Below are 16,498 nucleotides of genomic sequence, written 5' to 3'. Positions count from 1 at the left end.
AACGATAGGTTTACGTTGATATGGGATTAGAAATTATGAGTTGCTCCAAAGTCTTTAGGTTATGATAGATGTTTGGGTTGATCCCTACATCCTTCAGGACCTGCTCATTTTACGCTTTGATGACTAAAACTCAGAAAACAAAGGCGTCTTAAAACTAGACTCTGCTACGTTTGCCCCTAAACCAAGTAGATTCACCACCAGAACTTCACTTTTTAGAAGCTCAGGTGTCTTTTGTTTAAGCCAATAGCCAAGAGTTAATTTTAGTAAAGCTGTCTCTTTATAACCTCATAAATTACCCAATGCTGATGCAAAGAAACTGGCGACTGGATCACTTCATGTATCAATTAAAATACATGGATGCAGGTAGCATCTAGGTAGAAGAGTCGACCAGGTGAATTATCTGCCTAAACCAAGCTATCTGATCCTAATCTAACGGATTATAACCGGTTACTGCAAGTGGCCTTTTCAAAAACTTTTTACACTTAAGTATTCAGCTCTTCTCAGGAAATCATAAGCGGCTCTGAAAAGAGCCTTTGGTTTGCATGGGAGATTTCAGTTACCGAAAATCAATGGCGACTTCTACTTGCCCTTGGCCTTATGGTGGCTCTCAGTCTTCTTGGGCAAAAGAACAGCCTGGATGTTGGGCAGGACTCCACCTTGCGCGATGGTCACTTTGCCCAGCAGCTTGTTGAGCTCCTCATCATTGCGGATGGCCAGCTGCAGGTGGCGCGGGATGATGCGCGTCTTCTTGTTGTCGCGGGCCGCGTTACCAGCCAGCTCCAGGATCTCGGCCGTCAGGTACTCCAGCACCGCCGCCAGGTACACCGGCGCGCCGGCTCCAACCCGCTCGGCGTAGTTCCCCTTGCGAAGCAGACGGTGGACACGACCCACGGGGAACTGGAGCCCAGCGCGGGAAGAGCGAGTCTTAGCCTTGGCGCGAGCCTTGCCGCCCTGCTTGCCACGTCCAGACATGATTTAAGTGTCAGCCTCTGTCAGGAATGACTATGACCTGAAGTGCCAAAAGGGCTCTTTATAGCCACGTCTGGGCGCGAAAAGAACGCCGTGCCATTGGTCAATATGTAATTTTCATTTAGACCAATAGAAACGCGACTTTACATAAAGCGTAATTTCATTGGGCAAAACTGGCATATAACGTCATGTAAAGGAATCACCAATAACCAGAGGACTTTACTCCTCCTTATATGCATTAAATTCTATAAATAAATGAACTTTCTTCTCTTTATTTCTGCCATTTTTTCCCTTACTTTCCACTATGCCTGAACCATCCAAGTCCGCTCCAGCCCCGAAGAAGGGCTCCAAGAAGGCGGTGACTAAGGTGCAGAAGAAGGACGGCAAGAAGCGCAAGCGCAGCCGCAAGGAGAGCTACTCTGTATACGTGTACAAGGTGCTGAAGCAGGTCCACCCCGACACTGGCATCTCGTCCAAGGCCATGGGCATCATGAACTCGTTCGTCAACGACATTTTTGAGCGCATCGTGGGTGAGGCGTCTCGCCTGGCGCATTACAACAAGCGCTCGACCATCACTTCCAGGGAGATCCAGACGGCCGTGCGCCTGCTTCTGCCCGGGGAGCTGGCCAAGCACGCAGTGTCCGAGGGCACCAAGGCCGTCACCAAGTACACTAGCTCCAAGTAAGTGCCTTTGTAGGCACTGTCAAACCCAAAAGGCTCTTTTCAGAGCCACTCCACTTACCAAGAAATTGCTGTTGCGCTTTGGCTGCCATGCAGATTGAGCGTGAGGGCGTTTTGGGAGGACTGTAAATGGTACTTCAAATCTTACAGGACAGAACTTATACATCAACCGCTGTACTGTAAAACTAGACTTGTAACATTTATGCCGAGGCAGACAATAGTTTTCCAGCTCTTTATAAGAAGATGTGGGTGGCTCTGAAAAGAGCCTTTCGTAAGTGGTAAAACAAAGCTGCTAGATACAGTATCTCAACCGCCGAATCCGTAGAGGGTGCGCCCCTGGCGCTTGAGCGCGTAGACCACGTCCATGGCCGTTACCGTCTTACGCTTGGCGTGCTCGGTGTAGGTGACGGCATCGCGGATTACGTTCTCCAGAAAGACCTTGAGCACCCCGCGAGTCTCCTCGTAGATGAGACCGGAGATGCGCTTGACACCGCCACGCCGAGCTAGACGCCGGATGGCGGGCTTGGTGATTCCCTGGATGTTGTCACGCAAGACCTTGCGGTGCCGTTTGGCGCCGCCTTTGCCCAAACCTTTCCCGCCCTTGCCTCGTCCAGACATAGTAGATAAAACACAAACGTAAGGTTCAAACCTACGGTTAAGTCGAAAGACAAGTGTGTTTAAGAAAAATGGCTGTACTTTTATTTGAATCAATCGGACCAAACTGAAAACTGTAAGGAACACAGGCGGGAAAGCTTAGCCGTTCTAACTCCGCCCCCGTCCTCTGTTCAAACAAACATGGAGGAAGAGATACCTGCCGGAGCTGCTCCGGAGGCGCTGAGGGTAAAAGGCCAGGTAGGTTGTGCGGTGACTGCTCCGGAGAGAAGAAAGGGTGCTGGCTTAGGGATATGAATGCTTTAGGCAAGGAACTGAGATTGATCAATGAAAATGCGTCTCCGCTTGGTATTTAGCAAACTTTGAAAGTAGTCACGGTTGTGTAATGAAGCTCACAGCCCAGGTTAGATTAGGATGGACTGGCTTCTGGCCCCAGCTCCACCCCTTGCTATGTGACCATAGATAACTTAACCGGTCTGGGTATTTATCTGTAGAATAAACATACTGTTAGCAAACACATGCCGCGTCATCGCCATTTCTCAAATGAGGAAAAACAACAGCGGTAACTTACCCTAGGTCACACAGCAAGAATGGAACTTAAACAGACAAAAAACTCCAGTATCCTTGCTCTTACCATTAGGATCTACTGTCTAGGTGATAATACCCACCTCACAGGCTTCTTGTGCAAACGACAAGAAAGTGCAAACAAAGCACTGAAGCAGGCCTTTGCTTGTATCAGTCACCCTTGCATGATAACTATTAATTCATTTATTCAAGACTTATTGTGTCTTTACCATGTTCCTAGCGCTGTGCTAGATTATTAGTCCAACTAGGCCACTTCTTGGATCTGTACGTTCCAGCAAGTTACATACCTATGCATAAATAAACATTATAAAGACTCTACCCTCAAATATTGGTAAAATATACATTTTAATAAATGCTTCAGTAAAGATGAATACGTGTATATTAACTAAGAACAAACAACTTGATAGCAGTTTTTAACATTCACACAAAACTATTGGACTGGAAAGAATGACTCATTAGCAACACATCAGATCATATTCTTTGATGATTTATGAAGTCTTCAGGGCTGAGGGACTACTTCCTTAGTTTTTTGAGAATCATCTTATTCATTATAGACTTTCATTTTTAAGGCTGTTGTAGAGAGAAACTGAGGACCAAGTTGACAGATTCCTCTTGAGTGCATAAGAAAATCCAGAGCTCACTGATCATTATAGAATGTACCCAAGAACAGATAAATACCTTATGTTCTCAGAAATATAGACGACACAGTGGAGGCACAGTGACCATTAATATCCCGCAAATCCCCTCCTGTGATAAAATGTCTGTTAACCATAAACTGAATCAAATTTACCTTGTGCAAAGAATCTAAGACAGACACCATGCCAAAGTCAACCAATGATTATCTTCCACTCTATATTTCCTCCTTAGAAAAAAACCCACTGTAACCAGCCTAAGACAAGCCTTCTTATTTTTCTGAACAGAAAGGTCTTCCTACATGCATACAGATTAATCGCTAGAGTAAACCCTATATGCTTTCATCCCTGAAGAGCTCTGGTGGCACAGTGTTTAAAGCTCTTTCCTGGTACCAAGTTGTGGGTAGTTCGAACCCACCAGCTGCTCCTCAGGAGAAAGATGTGGCAGTCTGCTTCTGTAAAGATTACAGCTTTGGAAACCCTATGGGGGCAGTTCTACTGTGTCCGATAGGGTTGTTATGAGTCAGAATCAACTCAGTGGCAGTGGATTTTTGTTGTTGTTTTTCTTTTCTTTGGTTTTCTTTTTTTTTTTTTTGCTTTCATTCCTTTTGTACTTCGATTATTTTGACAAGGCTAAACTCTGAAATGTATTAGTCAACATAAGAAAGAGCAGGCCTGAGTTCACATTTTACATGAAGAAATAGAAAAAAGGCTGAAAAGTGTTTTATTTAATGACAGGAGAATAGGAGACATGCAGCATCCTTCAGTGAAGTCCCTGGGTGGTGGAAACAATTTGTGCTTGACTACTAACCTAAAGGCTGGTATTTCAAACCTACCCAGCAGCACTGCTGAAAGGCCTGGTGATCTACTTCCATACAGATTCAGTTCTGCTCTAAGACATGGAGTCGCCATGATCAGAATCAACTCAAAGACAACAGATTTAGTTTTGGTTTTTTTGTTTTAGCATCTGATATGGATTGAATTGTGTCCCCCAAAAGTGTGTGTCAATTTGGCTAGACCATGATTCCCAGTATTGTATGGTTGTCCTCTATTTTGTGATCTGATATAATTTTCTTATGTGTTGTAAATCCTAACCTCTGTGATGTTAATAAGGCAGGATTAGAGGCCATTATGTTAATGAAGCAGGACTCAATCTACAGGATTAGGTTGTATGGTGAGTCAGTCTCTTTCGAGATATAAAAGAGACAAGCAAGCAGAGAGAAGAGGGACCTCATTAACACCAAGAATGAAGAACAAGGAGAGGAGTGCATCCTTTGGACCTGGTGTCCCTGCACTAAGAAGCTCCTAGACCAGGGGAAGATTGATGACAAGGACCTTCCCCCAGAGCCAACAGAGAGAGAAAGACTTCCCCTAGAGCTGGAGCCCTGAATTCGGATTTCTAGTCTCCTAATCTGTGAGAGAATAAATTTCTGTTTGTTAAAGCCATCCACTTGTGGTATTTCTGTTACAGCAGCACTAGATAACTAAGACAGCATCCTTCAATAGTGCTTTATCTTCAACACTCCAGGGGATCCTTCTCTCGAATGTACAGATTGTCTTAATGTCAACAATAAGGGCATTCTTTGTTTTTTGTTATTTTCATATGATTAGTGTAGGCACATTGGTTTCTTTCACTTTAACTTCACGTTCTCCTGTTTGAACCTACTTTTCAGTCTCTCTCAGAACATGTTTACAAGATATGAGCTATAACAAAGGCCTGAATAATCCATAGCGTTTAAAGCTGGAAAACAGCCAGTCCTGCAACCCTGACATTCTCCCAGCCTGTCTTCCTTTGCAATGTTTCTGTGGTTATAAACTGGATGTAGTAATGGAATCCTTTGAGCAGGGACTTTATTAGGATGCTTGCATCTGAGGAACATGTTCATGGTAACAAAACTCAAGAAATCGTTGTCAAACTAGAATTCACTGTATTAAACATATTGGGAGATGTGCCTAGCCTGAGAACTGATCACAAATAACCACTTCCAGCTGCCATGAAGTAGACTCATTCATGGTGACCTCATGTGTGTCACAGTAGAACTGTGTTCATAGGGTTTTCGATGGCTGATTTTTCCAAAGTAGATCACCAGGCCTTTCTTGCAAGGTGCCTCTGGGTAGGCTAGAACCTCCAACCTTTCTGTTAGCAGCTGAGTGCATTAACTGTTTGTATCACCCAGGAGCTTCAATCACAAACTATTGATCAGAAATTGCTTTAGTGAACAAAGAATCAAAATAAATGAAGTACCCTGATTCCTAAGGAATATTTCCATAAATCCGTGATAGCATTTTAACTTGTCTCTCTTTACTCTTTGTATAACCATGCCTTAAACAATCATACTGCCCATCTAGCATGAATTTATTCTCTTTTGCTGTATGGTGTTGGTGATACAGCTCACTGACAATCTTCATGCTTCAGTTTTCCTTTGTCTAGATTCCAAGCATATCAACTGCGCTCCCATGCACATATCTGTCATTAAATTGTTGGAATTTCACTTTATTTTATATTGCTGTGCATTGGAGTAGAGAAATACTTATCTGCAACATAAGTACTTATCTCTTGGTGGAAGTGCTTTGAAATAACCTCATCCATTTTATTTCTACTCATATTATAACCAGTGCTATTTTTGTATGCTTTCTTCAAATTCTGGGAAAGAAACCAGTTTGAAGTTTACAAAACTGATTCCCCCATGACAGCCCTCAAAAATGCACTTGTATATTGGAGAAGCTAACTCTCAAATGTGTTGATCCCGTATGTTAATTAATATCTGTATGGCAAAAAGACTACAGACTCAGAATATAAAAACATGGCTTTGCCATTTATAAGAACTGTGATGCAGGATGAAAGGAAAAAAGACAAGAAGAACTGGAGGCTTAACCAAGCAGATGAGTCCAACCTCTCATTCAGTGGGCCAAAGATCTTCCTGTCCCTCTTTATTCAATGAAGATAAGAGTTAGAACTTTCAGGTATTGGGACCCTGGTTCTTTGGCACACCCACACACACATACAAAACCTGATGTTGCACAGGTGTGACTCACTACCACAAAGAGAAAAATACCATTTAGGCCATTGTGCAGTCAAAGATAAGTCAGTGAAATGTGTTATACCCAGTTTCCTTATCTGAAATATTGGGGGTAGTTGTTTGAATTGAATAAGACAAGCATACATATTGGGGGAATAATTTTTAGAACCATGCATCAAGGGAAGAATATAGAAATGATTGCAAATGCCAGTTATAAGTCAGGGAAATCATTGTAGAGGCAGTAATTTTACCTCTATGTGACCTAATCAGCCAGCTTAAAGGAGATTGAATATCTATTATATGCCAGGATTTATAGTATTATTTATTCATATTGTACCATTCCACCATTAATGATACACAGTGAAAAAAAGATCTGCTGAAGTTTCTGTTCTTGTGTTACTTTCAGGTGGGAAGCGAGCCAGACAATAAAAAATAAATTATTAAAATATGTACTATGTCAGTTCTTGTTAAGTTCCTTGGATAAAAATAAAGCAGAGAAGGGAGTAGGGAGTTGGGGATTGCAATTTTAATAAGGTAGACAAGGCCTCACGGAGGTGCCATTGGCATTTGTTATTAGGTGCCATCAAGTCGATTTTGACTCATAGTGACCTCACGTGACAGACTAGAACTGGTCTACAGGGTTTTCTAGGCTGTAATCTTTATGGAAGCAGATCGCCAGGTCTTTCTCTCATGGAGCAAGTGGCTGGGTTCAAACCACCAACCTTTCGGTTAGCAGAGAGTTCTTAACTGTTGCACCACCAGGGCTCCTTTGGCATAAGACCTAAAAATGGTGAGAGAATGTTGCTGTCTGGGGGAAGCTACTCCAGGCAAAGCGAACGAGTGCAAAGTACCAGTGCAGTTGCCTGCTTAAGAACATGCTAACTATCTACTTAATACTTCTTCAGATTTTGTCCTGCTCTCGCAGACCACAGGGCCAACAATTTTCTAAATAAATATCTTTGAAGATATACAACAACAACAAAAAATCCTTAAATAGGCACCCCCTAAAACAAACAAACAAACCTGTTGCTGTCAAGTTGAATACAACTCATAGCAACCCCATAGGACACAGTAGAACTCCCTATATGGTTCCCAAGGAGCAGCTGGTAGATTCGAACTGCAGACCTTTTGGTTAGCAGCTGTAGCTCTTAACCACTGCACCACCAGGTCTCCAAACAGGCCTGTAAGAAGACATGAATATAAAGCATTATTTATGATGGTAAAAAAAATTAGACACAGTCCTATTGTGCAATACTGAAGGAGTTGGATAGGTAAAAACTCCTGTTTTTAGAGTTGTGCCAGCTCTTGTTACTGTATAACAAACTACCTCAAAAGTTAGTGGCATAAAACAAACTTTCTTATGTTCATGGAGTCTGTGGGTCAGGAAGTAGGACAAAGCACAGCGAGGATGGCTTGTCTCTGCTCCAAAAATGTCTGGGGCCTCACCTGGAAGGACTCACTAGCTTAGAGTGATTCTTGGTGTGGCGGCCAAGGGCATCTTTACTCACATGTCTGGTAACTGATCCTGGCTGTCAGCTGAGACTTCAGCCTGGGCTCTCAGCCAGAGTACCTGTATGTGGTCTGGGCTTCCTAACAGCATGGGGGCCTTGAGTGGTCTGACTTCTCATCTGGTGGCTCAGGATTCCAAAGACAAGTCTCCTAGGACACCTAGGTGGAAGCTATGACTTCTTATCTCAGAATAAAAGTCAAAATCCTACATGACATTGCCAATTATATGTGAGAGGATAATTCAGTGGGAGGGTACAAACAAGGATGGGAGCAGGGATTTAGCTGTTAGAAGAGGTTCCTGAAAACCCAGATGGATCACTCAAGGTCGCTTTACAAAAGTCATGCAGGCCTCAGGATAATTCATTGTGCAGAACTGTCCTGAGCATTGCAGGACTTCCAGCATCACTAGTCCCTAGTCTCTAGTCTAGCTAGTTGTGTCCCTAGTCATTGTGACAACCAAAACACCCACACGTTTTCAAAACGCCCCTCTAGGGGGCGGTAAAGTTTTATTGAAAGCCACTGCTTTAAAACTTACTAGCTAAGGTCTAATGACTCAGGGATAAATGTTTGTCATAAGAGAAGCTTGTCAAACATATCTGTGCGGTGGCCCCATGGTGTAATGGTTAGCACTCTGGACTTTGAATCCAGCGATCCGAGTTCAAATCTCGGTGGGACCTTACCAGCTTTTTTCATTTCTCCCAGAAATATCCACCATACATCCTCATGAACAGTAAAAGCTTTTATTATTCCTCATGAACAATAAAAGCTTTGTCATTTTGCGGAAGACTGAGCCCACTTGACAAAGGGAGCCCATATGCAGGAACCAGCACTGCAACCCCCAACCCTGTGATCTGCACATGGGGGTGGGGCCGGGGTGAGGGAAGTTTTTTCTTGTCTCTCCTTGGCTTGATGCTTAAAAAGGAATATGAATGTGCGTAAAAAAGGAACACCTGTTTAACATTAGCCACCTTACTCTGACTGGAAAAGGGAGTCTAAGCTGAAGAGTGATAACTAGCAGGTTTGAGAGCAATAACCTGGCAGTGTGCCGTTCTTCCTCCAGGCTTTACTATTCTCTGTGGAACACATCTCAGTGAGAGTGGTGTTAGGGACTGAATTGTGTCCCCCAGAAATATGTGTTGAATTCCTGGTCCCTATACATGTGGATAGGAAACCCTGCTGGTGTAGTGGTTAAGACTGACAACTGCTAACCAAAAGGTCAACAGTTCAAATCCATCAGGCGCTCCTTGGAAACCCTATGGGGAGAGCAATGGGGTTTTTTGTATACCTGTGAATGAGGCCCTCCTGGCACAGAGGTTAACAGCTTGGCTGCTAACCAAAACATTGGCATTTCGAATCCACCAGCTGCTCCTTGGAAACCCTTGGGGGAATTCTACTCTGTCCAATAGGGTCACTATGAGTTGGAATCCACTGGATGGCAACAGGATTTTCTTTGTTATGTTAATGACCCATATCAGTGTAGGGTGTGTCCTAAATCTAATCACTTCTGAGTTATAAAAAGAGCAGATTAGACACAAGAGCAAGCAGAAATGGGGGAGGGGTGGAAGACAGATACCACATGAAGATCTCCAAGGAAACAAGGAATGCTGGGGCTGCAGAAGCTGAGACAAGGATCTCCCCCTAGAGCTGACAGCCTTCCTCTATAGCCTGTACCCTGAATTCAGACTTCTAGTCTTCTGAAATGTGAGAAATTAAATTTCCGTTGTTTAAAGCCACCCACTTGTGATATTTCTATTAGAGCAGCATTAGATAACTAAGACAGATGGGATTCAAGCCCACACATAAAGAGCGCAGTGCATTAGCAGTTCATCGCCTTAAGCACCCACTCATTAGACCACCTCATCCCACCACGGCTGCAGTATTCTTAGGCTCTTTCTTAATAAAGCTGCTGCACTTCAGTCAAGTTGATGCATGTGGTACTGTTCTTCAGACTACAGTTTGTGAACCATGAGTGAACAGGCCTTGCTGTCACCTTAGAGAATTTTCACATAGGACAAGTCCCTTCTTTGGGGAAGCTTTTTATATTTTAACGATAGCTGCCGTAACTTGCCCGTATCTCTAGCCTCATCTGTCACCATTCCTGTCGCCCATATACACCCAAATTGGTCTCTAGTCTCAAGCCATGGTAACATTTCTATTCTTCATTTTTTTTCTCCTCTCTTTATTGTCTACCTGGAAAACACCGCCCCGCCCGCCGACCGCCACCCTTCTGGCCTCACATTATGAGACCCAGTTCTCAACTCATTCCTCCTTCCAGTCTTCTTATTGAGGTTTATATTGGCTCCCTTTATCTGGACTTAGGTGCCCCATCTGTTTCCTCAGCACCCTGAATTCCCTTTCCCGTACTACCTCATATTTTAATTACTCTAAACCAAAAAAAACCTGTTGCCGTGGAGTAGATTCTGACTCATAGTGACCCTACAGGACAAAGTAGAACTACATTATAGGGTTTCCAAGGAGCAGCTCGTCGATTCAAACTGCTAACCTTTTGGTTAGCAACCAAGCTCTTAACCACTGCGCCACCAGGGCCCCATGAATTGCTCTAATTAAACAAATAAATTCTCTCTCTTGCTTTAGACAACAAGTTTCCCCAGGGCAAGGACCAGTACTGTGGCCTTGTTCATCTTTCATCCCCTAGTACCTGGATCATGTTAGAAGTTTGAAAATACTTGCTGAGTGCATGAATTTTCATCTAATCTGATTTGATCATCCAGAGCCCAGGTTAGCTCATGCCCATGTTTAGTTCCAAATCTTTTTGGTCTGCTTCTTCCCAGACTTTTCACTCTTCTTTCTTCACTGATTACAAGTCTGCACTCATTCTAAGACAACTCTGTGCCCAAGACTGGAGCAGAGCTCTCCCAGAGGTAAAATGTCAACCACGACTCTGTCTTAATGAGGCCCACTATAATTTGCATGTTTTAGAAGAGAATTCATCTTCAGGAAGAAAGGCTCCTTTCACAACTTCATTGGCCAGTGGCCCTGAAAGTCTGTGTATACCTCCTTGTGATTACCAGTGGTTAAGTGCTTCGGCTGCTAACCAAAAGGTCAGCAGTTCCACCAGCCGCTCCTTGGAAACTCTATGGGGCAGTTCTGCTCTGTCCTATAGGGTCACTATGAGTTGGAATTGACTTCAACAGCAATGGTTTATTTTTATTTTTATTTTTATTTTTGTTGATTGAGGAAACCTGACTCCTCCTATCACAGCTTAGCCTCTGGAAGGCACTAACCATACATTTGTGATTTAATTGATGTTTTGTTTTTGTTTTTGTTTTCACACCCGCCACACAGTAGGCAATGGTTTAGGCTGAAGGTGCTCCTATTTCTTTCCCAAACGTGCAGGAAGGAGATGTGTAGGAATACTCCAAATTGAGGCTCCTGGCTGGAATAGAATAGCTAACACCAGTTTGAATCAAACTCCATACTGTTAACTAGACTCCATTTTGAAGCAGACTTTAGCTTGACCAAAGCCTCTGCGTCTTCATCCTCAGAATGTAGCCCTTGTCTTCCCAAAGCTTTAATTGTACTTAACAAATAAGGGTGAGAGTGAGAATGTGGTTGTTCCGGGAAGGGTTTCCTAATGATAAAAGAGATTATGATGTTGGTCCTCAAAGTGACATCTTTGCTTTTTAACACTTTAAAGAGGTCTTTTGTAGCAGATTTGCCCAATGCAATATGTCGTTTGAGGACTAATGTGCATCTGACCCATGCCATGGTATTTTCAATCACCTCATATGCATATGAAAGCTTGACAATGAATAAGGAAAACCAGAGAAGAATTGATGCCTCTGAATTATGGTGTTGGTGAAGAATATTCATGGACTGCCAGAAGAATGAACAAATCTGTCTTGGAGGAAGTACAGCCAGAATGCTCCTTAGAATCAAGGAGACTTCATCTTCTATACTTTGGACATGTTATCAGGAGAGACCAGTCCCTAGAGAAGGACATCATGCTTGGTAAAGTAGAGGGTCAGCAAAAGAGAGTAAGACCCTCAATGAGATGGATTGACACAGAGGCTGCAATGATGGGCTCAAGCATAGCTACGATTGTGAGGATGGTGCAGGACCAGACAGTGTTTCATTCTGTTGTACATAGAGTTGCTATGAGTTGGAACCAACTCAACATCACCTAACAACAACACATGATGTTGGTGGTCTCTAGCTGCCCCTCCTCAGTTTGTTGATGTTAAGAGAGATTATTTTGTTGATGGTCTCTCAATGCCCCCCCCCATTTTACTATGAAGAGTTTACTTTCCCCATTTTACCATATAAAAGGCTCACCTCTTCCTCGCAACAGCTGGAGCAGTTGGTAGATTCCTCTCTGCTCTGTTACCCCAATTCACAAATTGTATTACCCTCACTAAAACTCTTTGCTTTTTACTTTCAAGAGATGCAGAGATTTTTACTCTTTGACAGAGACATTAGCCTCTCAAAGCTGTATTTCCCCTAATCAGTAGAAGTGGCCCCTGGGTGGTTTTAACTACTAATTTAAAGATTGGAGGTTTGAAACCCACCCACTGACACCAAGGTAGAAAGGTCTGATAATCTGCCTTTGTAAAGATTACATACAGGAAAACTCTATGGTGCAGTTCTACTGTGTAACACATGAGGTTGCCATGAGTCAAAATGGAATCCACAGCAATGGGTTTGGGTTTTGCTTTTTTTAAAAAAAAAAAAAAAACTACACTTGGTCTATGGACTAAAGTCTGGGAGGACTTTAGCGATGTGCTCTGCTAGACCTACTTGACCTGCTAGACCAGGAGCCTGTGCTGCTCAAGTCACAGGCACCTTCCTGCATATGGTGCACTTCTGTTTATCTGTCAGGAGCTGTGCAAGGTCAAGGCAATTTGAACTATTTTCCCCTTTGTCATTTGAAAACGTGATTGAACTAGTGGATTCTTGTCTGGTTATGTTGAGAGAAGGTGGAGAAATCCACAGGGCTGAAATCATCCTCCAGGTTTGAAATCATCCCCTTTATAAGGATATTTTCCTTGTCTCCACCAGGGTTTGACAGTTTAGAATCTCCCTTGGAGGGTTTTTACTTCTGAGGGTTTCTTACTTCCTCTGTGCAGGCAAGTATTAAGACAGGGTCAAGAATCGTTCTTGACCATCCTCGACCTGCTCTAGGCTTGAGGAAAACTCCCAAACCAGCTTTCCAGAAAAGGCCAGATGTAAAGACTTCGGCCAGTGAGAGCTACCTTAAAAAATTCTAGAAGACTGACATTGTACAGAGACTTACTGGTGGGTTTTGAGGGAGTTTGTTTGATGTTTTGTTTTGGTTTTGGAATCCCTGGGCTGTGCAGTTAACGGCTGCTGCTAAGGAAAGGTTGGCCGTTCAAGTCCACCCAGAGGCACCTGTGAAAAAATGCTTGGAGATCTACTTCCAAAAAATCATTTATGGAGCTCGGTTGTATTATGATACCCATCAGTCGAAGTCCACTCCACCGCAACTGGCTTGGTTTTGTTTTTGCGCTTTATCTTGCGTATCCACGAGGGGTACTCCGTCCTCGAAGAACGCCTCTAGCATTTCTTGGTGTGGAAGCTGAAATCTGGGAAACAAGGAAAAACAAACCCATTGTCGTCGAGTGGATTCCGACTCAGAGCGACGCTATATATGGGGCAGAGTAGAACTGCCCTTTAGGATTTCCATAGGGCAGAGCAGAATTGCCCTTTAGGATTTCCAAGGAGCAGCTTGTGGATTTGAACAGCTGGTCTTTTAGTTAGCAACCTGAGCGCTTAGCCACTGCGCCACCAGGGAAATCTGGGAAGATAGACTCAATCTGCAAAGCATGAAATCCAATTTCCAGTAAGCCCACTCTCATCGGATGAGAATCGTCAGGTAAACTACTTGGAGTGGAGCAGGGCTCCCGTATACCACTAAGGAAACTGCCAAAGTGCTCGTTCCTAAACTTGGGCTGAGAATTGTATCTCTCTCAACCAGCTAAACGCCAACAGCAGGAGTTTACAAAGATGCTGGAGCAAGACACGGCTCCAAGACACTCACCGGGACTCATCGTCGAAAAGAAAACGGTTTGTTTTGTGGATTTTCGCAATATGGGCACCTGTGTGTGGGCGGGAAAGGGATATGGGATGCAGCGGCGGAGAATCTTCTTTGGGTTCATTTGGTGGCTTCGCCTGCGCGCATTTCCCGTTGGTGACGGGAGTAGGAACACCGCGGGCCTCCTCTCGGCCCCCGGCCCCCGGAGTTGAGCTCCCAGGGCTACTGAGATCCTCCTCCAGAGCGGCGTCTGTGCCCGCGCACATTTATTTCAGTGTTCCGTAAACACGAACTTCTCCCCTGTGCGTTTGGTAAAATCTTTCCGTAACGCGTCGGCAAAAGCACCAGACATCACCCTACTTATGTTCGCGAAAGCAAATAGAACCTGACAACGAAGCAGAGTGAAGGCTCTCAGATCTCTACCTCAGGTTCCTCATCTGTAAAACAGCAATAATGGTCCCCATTTCACAGGATTGTTGTGAGCCTTGGGTGAGGTAACGAATACAAAACACTTGCCATAAAACTTGGCACAGGTTAGGGCTCAGTCACTCATTTCCCAAGGAAGAACTACAGTCCTCCTAGGGGTACGGGGTGGGGGGGACTCCTGATGTTTGGAAATCAATGTTTTCCGTTACGATTCTATTTGGTGCAGGCATGTGACAAGTAAGTGTCCATGACTTACTCCTAGAGGAGGAAAAGTAGAATGTGCATTTAACTCTTAGACTATTGGGTCATGGGTATATTTAGGGAGGGAGAACTAGGTCATCAAAATGTTCAAAGAGAATTAATGAGAGTTTGGCCCCATGGTATAATGGTTAGCACTCTGGACTCTGAATTTAGCAATCCAAGTTCAAATCTCAGTGAGACCTTACTTAGGACATTCTTTTTTTGAATCGCCATCTCCTCTCCACACTCTACTGGTCATTTTGCTAGTAATTTTCACCACAACCGCCTCATTCCAGCCACAAGACGTTTTCATCCGCAGATGCAAGAACTAGTTGGAGGAGGGAAAAAGTCCTATACCTTTCATTAAGTGATACGTTTTTTATTTTCCTTATGTAAGTATTTATAAAAAATTATACATTTTTATTGATTGTACGTTGTTGTTACCTGCCATGGAGTCAACTCCTACTCATGGCTACCTATGTACAACAGAAGGATATGTTACTGGGTCTTGGGTCATTCTTACCATGTTGGAGTCCATCATTCCAGTTATTGTGCCAGTCCACCTCAAGGGTGTCTCCCTCACTGGCCCACTACGTCACTACATACGATGTCTTCCAGCGATTGGTCCTTCCTAATGACATGCCCAAAGCCAAGCGAGTGGGACAAGGTACTGTTGTTTGTGATCCATAAAGTTTTCATTAGCTGATTTTCAGAAGTAGATGGTCGGGCCTTTCTTCCTAGTCTGTCTTAGTCTGGAAGCTGTGCTGAAACCTGTCCACCATGGGTGACCCTGATGGGCTTTGAAATACCAGTGACATAGCTTCCAGCACCATAACAGCATGCAAGCCACCACAGTACAACAAACTGATTGACGGCTGATGGATTGATTGTATACTACTACTAAATGTAAAGATAACTCAAACCAGACAAAAAACACTTAAAAGAATATGGTTACTGGAAATAAATAAAAATCATATCCCTATTCTAATATATATTTTCTGCTGCAGAGTGGTATGATAGGATTATCAATAACTGCCTTTAAAAATAAAGATGCTTTTTATCAGGATAAAATTCTGTAACAGATACGGAATGGAAACACCTTTGAAAGAAGGGGGATTTGTGAACACTTTCCATCTGTTAAATAAAAGTGTGTCAAGTATTTTTTAATCGATATTAAGTGTGTGTCAAATATCTTAAGAGTTTTTAGGTTCCAATGGACAAAATTCAATGAGTGATTGAACTCTTTTAATGTTCAGATTTTACAATTTTCTGGCACTTACATTCTTTGGACTGATTTAAGTTTATGAACAACAATTTTAGAAGTGCACTGGAAAACAACATGTAAGAGCACAAAAATACTGTGACAATTTGTAAAGACTCTAAGGGGTTAGAATAGCACTATTCTTGGTGAGTTCCACCTTGGAACACCTCAGAGGCAATGAGGTCATGAAGCAAAGCAGTCTGCTTCCCATTATCCCATGCTCAGACTTTCATTTCTATTTTTCAAGTGGATTTTTTTTCCTTCTGTGAATTTCCCATTCATGTATATTTCATTTAATATGGTTTTATTTTTATTATGATTGTGTAGACATTCATTTAAGAGTATCTTTATTAAGTCTTTGTTACTCAAATATTTTAATGCTATAGTTTCCAAGTAAATATTTTTTCTTCTATGTTTTCTTATTAATTTCATCTAAATGTTTTGTTATTTTATATTACGTGTTTAAATCACTGATATATCTGGAACTTGAATTCTTACATGGTTGGAAAGCAAATATCCCTCTTCGTTTCTTCCTTAGGCAAAGTCAGTT

At 43.0% G+C, this 16,498-nt stretch overlaps 3 protein-coding genes and 1 non-coding gene across 4 annotated transcripts in view; 2 read left to right on the top strand and 2 right to left on the bottom strand.

Moving 5' to 3' along the window:
* Positions 1–3,788, bottom strand: part of LOC101342124 (uncharacterized) — a 37,962-nt gene extending 34,174 nt beyond the window's left edge. The window contains exons 1-4 of the mRNA XM_004387075.3: positions 1,962–3,788; positions 1,712–1,793; positions 1,540–1,669; positions 588–951 (exon numbers count right to left, since the gene is read on the bottom strand). Of these exons, the coding sequence (XP_004387132.2) occupies positions 588–951; positions 1,540–1,669; positions 1,712–1,793; positions 1,962–2,268 (883 nt within the window). The 5' untranslated portion in view covers positions 2,269–3,788. The remainder of the gene's footprint in view (positions 1–587; positions 952–1,539; positions 1,670–1,711; positions 1,794–1,961) is intronic.
* Positions 5–991, bottom strand: LOC101340592 (histone H2A type 1). Its single transcript, XM_004387069.2, has one exon. It carries the CDS (start codon positions 970–972, stop codon positions 580–582), a length of 393 nt encoding a protein of 130 aa, XP_004387126.1. The 5' UTR covers positions 973–991; the 3' UTR covers positions 5–579.
* LOC101342368 (histone H2B type 1-N-like) lies at positions 1,166–1,722 on the top strand. Its single transcript, XM_004387076.3, has one exon. The coding sequence runs from the start codon at positions 1,274–1,276 to the stop codon at positions 1,652–1,654; it is 381 nt and encodes a 126-aa protein (XP_004387133.1). The 5' UTR covers positions 1,166–1,273; the 3' UTR covers positions 1,655–1,722.
* Positions 3,789–8,613: 4,825 nt separating the features above from the next.
* TRNAQ-UUG (transfer RNA glutamine (anticodon UUG)) lies at positions 8,614–8,685 on the top strand. The gene has a single exon. It is a non-coding gene; the product is annotated as a tRNA-Gln (tRNA).
* Positions 8,686–16,498: the final 7,813 nt, after the last annotated feature.

This window comes from Trichechus manatus, unplaced genomic scaffold (genome assembly GCF_000243295.1).
Source record: "Trichechus manatus latirostris isolate Lorelei unplaced genomic scaffold, TriManLat1.0 scaffold00180, whole genome shotgun sequence".
Lineage (NCBI taxonomy): Eukaryota > Metazoa > Chordata > Mammalia > Sirenia > Trichechidae > Trichechus > Trichechus manatus.
The sequence above is the reverse complement of the archived record's forward strand: the minus strand, read 5'-3'. Positions and strand labels throughout refer to the sequence as shown.

Bases quoted from the DNA above. Each gene is read 5' to 3' on its own strand.
- LOC101340592 (XM_004387069.2), bottom strand. From the start codon at position 972: ATGTCTGGACGTGGCAAGCAGGGCGGCAAGGCTCGCGCCAAGGCTAAG.
- LOC101342368 (XM_004387076.3), top strand. From the start codon at position 1,274: ATGCCTGAACCATCCAAGTCCGCTCCAGCCCCGAAGAAGGGCTCCAAG.